The 10465-nt window shown below is 37.3% G+C and overlaps 1 protein-coding gene across 4 annotated transcripts in view; it reads left to right on the top strand.

Annotated features, from left to right (window-relative positions):
* Window positions 1-10465, top strand: part of CNOT4 (CCR4-NOT transcription complex subunit 4) — a 200847-nt gene that overhangs the window by 104627 nt on the left and 85755 nt on the right. For 3 of the 4 annotated variants that reach the window (XM_069087291.1, XM_069087289.1, XM_069087292.1), the window contains exon 2: window positions 3969-4236. In XM_069087291.1, the coding sequence (XP_068943392.1) occupies window positions 4063-4236 (174 nt within the window). In that variant the 5' untranslated portion in view covers window positions 3969-4062. Of the gene's footprint in view, window positions 1-1813; window positions 1893-3968; window positions 4237-10465 lie in introns of all 4 variants that reach the window. The other variant, XM_069087290.1, reaches the window with a different exon arrangement.

Below are 10465 nucleotides of genomic sequence, written 5' to 3'. Positions count from 1 at the left end.
ATGAAAGTGATAAAAGGAAGTGAACCTGTGATTTCTGTGGTATAGGGTACTTCTGGGTTAGGAAATTCTCTACCTATAAATGTAGCTTCTTACCTTCTCTACATTTTAATCTTAGAGAGTAGTCTAGAGCCTGACAGGTTAATTGATCTGGACAGGGGTCATACAAACAGTAGGTGTCAGAAGCAAGACTGGATTGAGCACAGGTCTTCCTGATTTCAAGACTAACTCTATTCACTACCTATGCCAACTTGATTTTCCACTATTAAACATAACATTTGAAGACCTGTATTAATTAACACAATTAAGAGCAAAGAAAGCAGAATAGGGAGAGAGAAGTTCATAAAGTGAATTTACAAGTAACATAAGTGGAAACAGATCAGCTGAACTGAGATTGATTGCATTGATCTGCTTATTTCTGTGGAACAGCTAGTGCAATATATTTCATTTATTTTGGTGGAGAGGTTTGGATAACTGTTAATCCTGCGTGTCATGTATTACTTTGTCAGTTAGTTTTGATTAGTTGTTTGTTTGTTTTTTGTTACCAAGAAGGGTTCATTGGGGTAGTGGAATATTTAAGAAAAGACTGGTGCAAAATTCAAAAGGCTTCAGTAAAACTTAAAAAAAAAAAGGCCTCAGTAATCTGAGTATATTTGGTTAATTTATGGCCTCTTTTTCAGATTCATTAATCTGTTTTTTGTTCTGGACTTGAGAAGTTTTGATTATTGTTTCATTATAGCTTTAAAATATGTTTTGAAGTAGAAAATTGATTTTTCCCTTTTTACCCTCAGCCCATTGGGTCTTCCATATTCATGTCATTACCATTTCATCCAGTCTTATAAACTAACTTGTTAGTATTTTCATTAGCATTTATTGTAAATTAATTGGTTCATTCCAACCATATCCAAGGAAATTTTTCTATAAATGTTCAGATCTGTTTTAATCCTAAGCTAAAACTATTGATTGTATTTCAACATGGAATCTGTGGGGGAGGGGAAAAACAGTAAGACATTCTAGAAACAGAATAGTTTGAATGAAAGGGTGAAGGGGAGATTGCTTATAGTATCTTTGAGGAATAGTATGAAGTTTACTTTGACTGGGAGCAGACCTGGGAAAGAAAGTAGAAACTTTTTTCTCATCTTACTTTTCTCAACAATATGAAACAATTTGCTAACTAAGTCTGTTATTCTCTCTCGTCCTTCCTGGCTCCAATGATAGCTTCCAAAGAGATATGGCTTTGTTCCAATTTCAATTTTGTGTTTCTTACTTTTTCATGCTACTAATTGGATATACCAAGTTTGATTGCATAAAAATTGGCTTATTTTATATAGTGCTTTATCATTTACAAAGATTTTCTTCACAGTTATTTTAGGACAGGTAATGTGCATATTATCTTCATTTTGCAAATGAGGAAACTCAGGCTCAAAGGATCCATGGTCATACATCAAATAAACTGGAGTTGTGGCTTGAACTAGCGTATTGTTATTCCAAGTCCATTGCCCTTTAGATCATTTATCTCTCCAATTTTGGAATAATTTTGATCACCTTTATCAGACAAGTGTGAGGCATTCCTCTATTGTAATAACTATATAAAATATGTCCTCTTTCCTGAGTTTTGTACCATGTCGTAATCTCTGCTTGGTATGCATACCTCTACCATCCAAGTAGTCACCTAAACTTATAAAGCTATACCACGGACAAACAGAAACCCAAAGCAGTATTGCTTATAAGATTGCTGGAAAGCTTATTCAATTTGTGTCATATTAGTTCCTCTTCTCTGTCACTAAACATTTATTAGGTCCCTACTATTTGTCAGGTCCTGTGTTGAGCACTGAGGATACAGAGAAAGACAAGATAGTTCCTGCTCTCAAGAAGCTCACAATTTAATTGAGGAGGTAATATGAAAATTGTTATATACAGTCAAGCTGTTTATAGGATAAATTGAAAATAAGCAACAGAAGGTAGGCCCTAGAATTAAGAGCAATCAGAATGCCTTCCTACAGAAGATAGGATTTTATCTGGGACTTGAAGGATGCTAGGGCAGCCTAAGAGAAGAGATGGAGATTAGGAGGGATAACATTCCCTGAGTGGTAGATGTTGTAGAATGTCCCCTTTGCATGGAGCCCTTAGAGATCGATGATATCAACTTTTTCCCTTGCACTTGCTTGTGGCTAACCAAATTTCCTGCTTCTGTTGGCATCGTATTAGAACTGATGAGAATGGATTTTGTCCTGAAAAGATTTCTTTCTCCAACCCATTTTACAGATGAGGAAAGCAAACAGGTTTAAGTGACTTGCTCAAGGTCATACAACTAGTAAGTGTCTGAGGCAGCCAGATTTGAACTCAGGAAAATGAGTCTTCTGACTTTCAGATCCTGGCACTCTATCTACTGCATCACCTAGTTGCCCTAGAATGGGAGAAAGCTACTCCCTAAATTTCTTTACAAAAATCTCAAAGCTTTGGTTTCATTAAGTGATTGTAGATTGATTACCTCTCAAAAGTAGATTATAGGTGTATTACATCAACCCTACATAACATAGTTGAGTTTTCTGTAAGTTGAGCTTAGATGTGGTTCTATGATATAATGGCATAGATTGTTGCTAAAAGGAAAAGATAGGTATTTTTCAGTTCTCTGATAAAACCAGAATTTTAATTTAGATTTTCCATAAAGTAGGCTACCAGCATTTTGTTAATTCTTTTTTGTTGTCGTTCCAGTTCCACTTTTTTCATGACCCCATTTAAAGTTTTTCTGGCAAAGATCCTGGAGTGGTTTGCCATTTCCTTCTCCAGCCCATTTTACAGAGGAGGAAACCAAGAAACATGGTTAAGTGGCTTGCCCAGGGTCACACAGCTAGCATCTGAAACCAGATTTGAACTCAGGAAAATGAGTCTTCATGGCTCCAGGCCCATCATTCTGCTTATTGGGCCACCTAGCTAACTGTCAGTGTTAAGTCTTATGTAGGAAGTTAATTCACTTGAAAAAAAAATCTTACTAAGATCTGCTTTTTAATCACAATCTAATTTTCTCTTGTCTTCCCCCTCCCTTCGCCCCTCGTGTTACAAATAAGTATTGTCAAGCAAAACACATTGGCAACAACTGAAAATATATGCCTCAGTTCTGTGCCTCTAGTATGCTATCTCTACCCACAGGTAGAAAACATGTTTCATCCTTAAAATCTTCTGAAGTCATGCTTAATTAATTTTTTAAAAAGTATTTTGGATGGTAGTGGGATCAGGTGTGTTACATTTTGCTATTGTCTCTTTCCCCTCATTTCTTTTCATATTTATAGTGTGACCTTAGAAATAGTTTTTTTTTTTTTACACATAAACCTTCAGTTTTGTGTCTCAGAAATAATGTGGTGGGTCATTGGTTTCCATTGACATGTCCAAGCATATTTAGTGTATAAGCAGTTAGATTGTAAGGCATATACATTAGCTATACCTGTTTTATCAGATTGGAGTTCTCAGTATTTAATATAGTTGCAATGAATCTTAGAAGTTAACCAGTTTATGCTTAGCATGTCCTTATAGATTTAATGATATGTTTAGATATGTTACGTGTTTTGTTTTTCATTTATGAGACTCTTACCATAAAGTAAAAGGTAATTGAGAGGTTGAAGAATAAGGCTTAATAAGGCAGATGATGCCTGTTCATCTCCTTCCTTCCCCTGAGATATGTCATTACAGTGCTTGGATATTCTCTAAATCTTGTTAGGAATGCTGAATATTAGCTCTCTATTTCATGCAGTAATTCCACAGAGCCAATTTTACCCCCTAATTCTATCTATACCTAGCCTTTGATCTTAGATTTATATGCTAGTGACGTAATACATGCTTTCAATTCTTATATCAAATGTAAAAGTTATTAAACTCATTTACTCTGTAAAGCTACAACTTAGGGAAAACTTGTGGCTTTCAATGTTTTACATGCACAATTAATTTTTGTTGTATTTTTTCTGATTTTCTCACAGGTCTTCAGAGTGCTCCATTTTAATTTTCAGTGCTGACCTTCCTTCTCCCTTAAGTTATTATAAACTTTTTTTGCTGCTGTGTATACACGTGAAGATGTCTCGAAGTCCTGATGCAAAGGAAGACCCTGTGGAATGCCCCCTTTGCATGGAGCCCTTAGAGATCGATGATATCAACTTTTTCCCTTGCACTTGTGGCTACCAAATTTGCCGCTTCTGTTGGCATCGTATTCGCACTGATGAGAATGGACTTTGTCCTGCTTGCAGAAAGGTACATACCCTATAGTAACCACTTAAATTTTTCATATTGGTGAATCAGCAAGTTAGTAAACTCATCTTGAGTATGGGAGTGGGAGGGAATCAGTATTTATCTTCAGCTGAAGTTACAAGGACAATATATTTCCTAAAGCAGTCCTGTTTTAGTGGAAATAGCAGTGTACTTTAGGCGTTAGGAGGCCTAGCATCTGATCCTGGTTCTGTAACCAACTAGCTGTGTGACTTTGGGCATGTCACTTAATCTTTGAGTTTCAGTTTGCTCATATGTGTGAAATGAAGGACTGATTCTCCCCTTTCCCCTCCCTTCTTTCCCTTCTCTCTCCTTTCTCTCTTTCCCCTCTCTTTGGGGATAGGCTAGGATAGGCTAGGATTAGATGATTATGAAAGTCCTTCCTCTTGTTCTTATTGATACACAAATCACAAATCAAATAATGAACAGTATATAATAATGACATTAGCAAGAGACGTTTTGCTTCAGCATTGAAAGAGTTTGCTGATGAACTTAGAGAATGATGCAAAGAACTGTCCCTTTCAGGTCTGAGATGTTTTCTTATGTGGCTTTTATTAAGATTTTTTGGTTCATAAGGGCATCTTAAACTATACTGCCTTTTCTTTCACTTGATAGTTACTAAAAATGTTATACCATTAGATTTTTATAAAGTTCTAAATTCATGATAGGAAAGATCTCATAGATGTCTTGGAAACAGTCCACTTTGGTTTGGTTCAGAAATATGTACAATGTATTAAGGGTGATTAAGATTGTGGAAGTGCTTTGAAAATTTTAAATGAGTAGCTTGTGAAAATCCTGTACATATTGAAATAATATTTGAATTTAAAACCCAAATTTTTGGGGCTTTGGAGACCTATCAAGTAGTTTCTTTCTATTTTCCAAGATTAAAAAAAAATATGGTAAGTAAAATTTAAATTTTTTAAGGAATAGGGTAGGTTTGAGGATGATTACTCAATTTCATTCTCCTGAACCTGATAGATTTAATAGTGTTTATTATTATCTTTTGAAGTGGAGTGTTAGGAATTGAAGACTTTGAGAAAGAACAAAGTAGTCAGTTAATTATGGAGTCAGTAAGGAAAAGCAAAATTGTTTGGGGAACACAGTAAAGAAAATGTTATTGAGGGATTATACTCAATAATACAAGCATACCAGTTGATTATTGAGCCAGTCTCCCAGGCTAGCAACCTGCTAGTCATCCTGCACTCCTCACTATCTCTTAGCCTCCATGTCCAAGCTGTTGCCAAGGTCTATAGAATTCACCTTTGCAATATCTCTCAAATACTCCCTCCTTCCCTCCTCTGACAGTGCCATCACTCTAGTGCAGCCCTTCATCTTCTCATGCCTGCATTATTGCAATACCCTGCTGGCAGGTCTTCCTTTCTCAAGTCTCTCCACATTCTAATCCATCCTCTGTTTAGCCACCAAAGTGATTTTCCTAAAGCTCAAGTCTAATCATGTCACCACCACCCTTTCTTCCCCTCCCCCCAACTCAGTAAACTCCAATGACTTACTGTTTCCTCCAGGATCAAATACAAAATCCTCTGTTTGGAATTCAAAGCTCTTCATAACTTAGCCCCCTCCTATCTTTCCAGTCTTCTTACACCTACTTTTCCCCACATACTCTGATCTAATGACACTGACTTCCTAGCTGTTCCATGAACAAGACACTGCATCTCTCCGCTCTAGGCATTTTCTTTGGCTATCCCTCATGCTTGGAATGTTCTCCCTCCTCTGCTCTGGCCTCCCTGGCTTCCTTTTGAGTCCCTACTAAAATCCCACCTTCTAAAGCCTTCCCTAACTACTCTTAATTCTAGTCCTTTCCCTCTGTTAATTATTTCCTGTTTATCTTTTGTGTAGCTTGATTTGTATATATTTGTTTGCATGCTGTTTCCCCCATTAGACTTATAAGGTCCTTGAGGGCAGGGACAGTCTTTGACCTCTTTTTTTTTTTTCCTCTCAAGCATTTAGCATGGTGCCTGGCACATAGTAGGTGCCTAAGAAATGTTTAATTATTGACTGGTGAACTGTAATGCAACCCCTCCATTCCCTTCTCTACCCCCTTCGTCCCCCCTTCTCTACACAGTTTGCAGATATAGGAAACTGCTTGTGAGGAAACTTCCTTTTACCAATGTAGATTAACAGCTCTTCTGCAATTTATAGTCTTAGAGTCTCCTGGGGCATTTAAAAGATGGAGGAATTTGTCATCATCAAACAGCCATTATGTATGAGAGGTGGGACTTAGATTTTCTTGACACCAAGTACTGGGTCAGCTCTGTATTCTACCACTTGTCATTAATCAATGACTACTTGCCTCATTCCTCACATCATTTTGTCAGGAAAAATGGAGTAAAAACACTTCTGTCACTTTTTTTTTTAATGAAAAGATGTTTGTCTTATTTGAAAATTATCAGAGCATTCAGAATGTCTGTGGCATTTCTAAGCAGCCCCCACAGAGGGTCACAGCAGTTTACTTGGAAAATGCTGAATTGTTTGCTTAGGTCTCATAGGTGGTTCAATAGAAACCATAATAACCTTTAAACTTTGTTTTTGTAAGTCAAAATTTTACCCTTCTATGATCATGGGTTGTTACTTGATCTATAAAGGGTGTGTGTGTGTGTGTGTGTGTGTGTGTGTGTTCTGTACACATACATATGCTGATAAAATAATATGTTTTATCTGAGCATAAACTTAGAATTTTAGTATTGGAAGGTAACTTGGAGATAATTTAGTCTAATCTTAACTATTACTTTTTAAAAAATTGTGAAGGTGAATTGTAGTCTGTTCTTATGTTTTGTTTTTGCACTTCCTGGATTTTTGCATATTTTTAAGTCTATATAGTGAAGACACATGGTTTTTTTAATTCTATCATCTTTCAAGTTTTTTTTTTTTTAGGGGGAAAGGCAAAGCAGTTGGGGTTAAGTGATTTGCCCAAGGTCAGATAGCTAATGTGTCAAGTGTCTGAGACTGTATTTGAACTGAGGTCCTCCTGACTCTAGGGCCGGTGCTTTATTCATTGTACTATCTAGCTGCCCCCCATCTTTAAAGTTTTTTGTGATCTAATCAAGATGAGTCCATTCATTGATATTACTTTCTAATAGACATCTGTCTGCATCGTTAAACATTGCATCTGCTAGAATTCTCTGATAATACATTAAAATTTAACTGGTGAGTTTGGTAAACTGCTATGCAAGATTTAGAAGGTAGTCTGAAATAGTACGACATAGGAAAGATTCATGGTCTGATACATGACTTTGCCCATAATTGTGGGCAAAGTCACTTCTTAGATCTTGGACAGACTGGTGTACAATGTCTTCTTTTGACTTATAATTCATTCTCCAGGCACAGTATATAATTGTGGAAGATTTCTTCATGCTCAAGTTTGGAATTATATTAAAAGAATATTTTAAGGAGAATTTTGAAGGAAACCGAACTGCTTTCTTTTTCTATATTGCTAGAGTAGCTTGGTTCAGAATATGGTTATATAAAAAGTTCCATCTAGATTATCTAAATTTACTTAGATTTTCCCCCCTCTCTTTTTACAGAAAAAGAAGAGCTTTACTCTTCTAAGGCCTCTATTATTTCTGATTACTTTTAATTTTTTTAGAATACTGAAATTTCATTGGATATTTCATAATGACCATTTAGTTTCAATTCAGTGACTTTTTTTAGACATGGGCTGTGTGCAAAATGCTGAGAATGTCCTGAAAAATCTTGCATTTTATTTGTGGATTATAGTAGGAAGATAGGAAAACAAACAATTTCACATTGAACTGTGGAAGGAAAAGAAGAGTCTTCATTACTTGGATGGGAAAAGAGCTATAGGATGATAGTTTGAAGTAATGGCGAATCAAGTTGAGTTTCTAAAAAGTAGGAGACTTCGGCATGTTTTGGAAAAAAATTTGTGGGTAAGGAGAGACTGAAGAAAGCTCCTAGAGAGAAATTCCACAGGAAGGGAGTCACAAGAAAAAATAAAAGTATTGACTTTAGCAAGAAGAGCCACCTCTTGGTCAGATACTAGAAATAAAGAGTGTGATGTTTAAAAGAGTTTTAAAATGTGGATTGGGGGAGAATGAGCTTGCAAGTCTCTTTTCTCAAAATAGGTGATATCCTCTATGGAGAAGAGAGGAGGCTTTAAAAGGGGATAGGATATGAGAAAAGACAAGAGACATTTTGGAATGGCTGTTACGGAAAGTGAGATAGTCAGGCATAAAAGAATGAATTAGAGGAGTTGTATGCAGCATCGAGTCAGGTGGAGATTACGTCACAAATTTGGAATGAACCCAGTTGGAAAGGTTGCATAACTTTTTTCACCTTGCTATGACTAGGAATGAAGAAGGTTGATGGAGTTATCCCAAGGTGGAGTTTGGCAAAGTATATCTGTCAGAGACAGGGAATTTGAGGGAAGAGAATAGTGGGTCAATCAACTGGTCAGTCATGGAGTCAAGTTTTAGCGAGAAAAGTGAGGCCAGAGCAAGGATGATAAACAGAATGAGATGACTGAACAGAGAGGATAGAGGGATTGGGTGTGATAGTGAGGATGAAGAATAGGATTAAGAGGGTTAAAGCAGAATGGAAGGACATGAAGGTATGATCAGAGGAGGGGTTTCAGAGGTGACTTAGTTGTGGATGATAGTGAAATTAAGGGAATGACCATCTCTTTGTAGCTGAGGTTTGGGGGTGTAGTCCAGGGAGAAGGTGGATTTAGGTGAGGCTGATGAATTGGGACACCAGAGTATTCAAGGGGACTTGAACGAACACACACACACACACACACACACACACACACAGCCTGGGGTTGAATTAGAGAGGAAGACTATGCTAGAAATGGAATTCCTTGAATAGAAAAAATTCCAGTAAGTGAATAATCTGAATGCCAGTAAACAATTAGAACCAAGACTTGGACTGATTATTGTAGATGGATGAAGTAAATCTCCAAGAAGGAATTGTTGTTGAGTAATGGTAGCATATGAAAGTAAAGGAAGGAATGAAGGAAAGATACACTGTGTGCCAGGCATTGTGCAGCATGCTTTTACAAAATATTTTCTTATTTGATCTTCATCATAACCTTGTGAGGTAGGTGCTATGGAAAAATGGAAGCAGAGATTAAGTAACTTGCTCAGGGTCACACACATCTAGTGATTGTCTGAGACTGGATTTGAACTCTTGGGTCTTTCTGACTTAAGGCCCCACCCTCTATCTTCTGTGCCACCCAACTGCCTAAAGAGTAGGGAGTCTGGCTGTGTTTCTTGGCTCTATGAATTTATGGCCTTGAGAAAAAGTTAGTGCCCACTCTTAGAGATAATGTTCATGGATACTTTCCAGAGAGAGATTTGGGTTTCCTTTAGTGTAAGAAGATGGAAGAGGTGTGAATAGAAAAATCTGAGAGAGAACGGCAATTTTCAGATAAAGTGAGGTTTTGGTATGCTTTAGAATGAGTGGACAAGGGGGATAATATCAGCTCTAGCTTATGAATAATGTAGTCCAAGGTGACTAGGGGTAAGGTTTTTTGGGGGTAGTGGGGATGGGAGGGGGTAGTATCTTCATCTAAGTAAATTTTGGGGGTTTTTTTGGGAGGGCAATTGAGGTTAAGTGACTTGCCCAAGATCACATGGCTAGTTTTTGTGTTAAGCGTCTGAGGCCGAATTTGAAGTCAGGTCCTCCTGACTCCAGGGCCGGTGCTCTATTCACTGCGCCACCTAGCTGCCCCAATCTAAGTAACTTTCTACTGAGTCACATGATAAAAAGGTATAGAACCTAGTAGCTTATACATCATAACATTACGAAAAATTTCCTGATCAGTACTCCACTCTTAAAGGATTCTTTAATGATGACATTAACTTGGACTAAATGCAGGAGAGTGGTGTCAGCTTCCCTGATTGGTTACTCCCAACACAGTGGGAGCAGAGATATAGGTCTTGGGTAGGTGGTAGGGAGATGTTTCTCACCATTTGGGTTAGTAAATAACTGGTGATTCAGTCTCCTAAGGAAGTTGAACTCACTCTAGATTACTAACCTCATCCCATGATGGTATTAGTTGAAGCATACACAGAAGATATACATATTGTAATGCTAGCACTCAACTTTCAGCCTCAGAGACCCTGGACACCCTGGTGCCCTGTCATTAACTTTAGTGCCCTGACGCTCTGCATCTGTGATGAATTTGAGTAGTACCTCTGCTACTTCTAGAGTTTGGAGACCAGAAAGTAAATCTTGG

The sequence above is a fragment of the Petaurus breviceps genome, unplaced genomic scaffold (assembly GCF_028583685.1).
Source record: "Petaurus breviceps papuanus isolate PSGF00001 unplaced genomic scaffold, PetGlider_PUasm1.0 181, whole genome shotgun sequence".
In the NCBI taxonomy this organism is placed as follows: Eukaryota; Metazoa; Chordata; class Mammalia; order Diprotodontia; family Petauridae; genus Petaurus; species Petaurus breviceps.
Note: the sequence above shows the minus strand (reverse complement) of the source record. Positions and strands in the feature narration are given on the sequence as shown.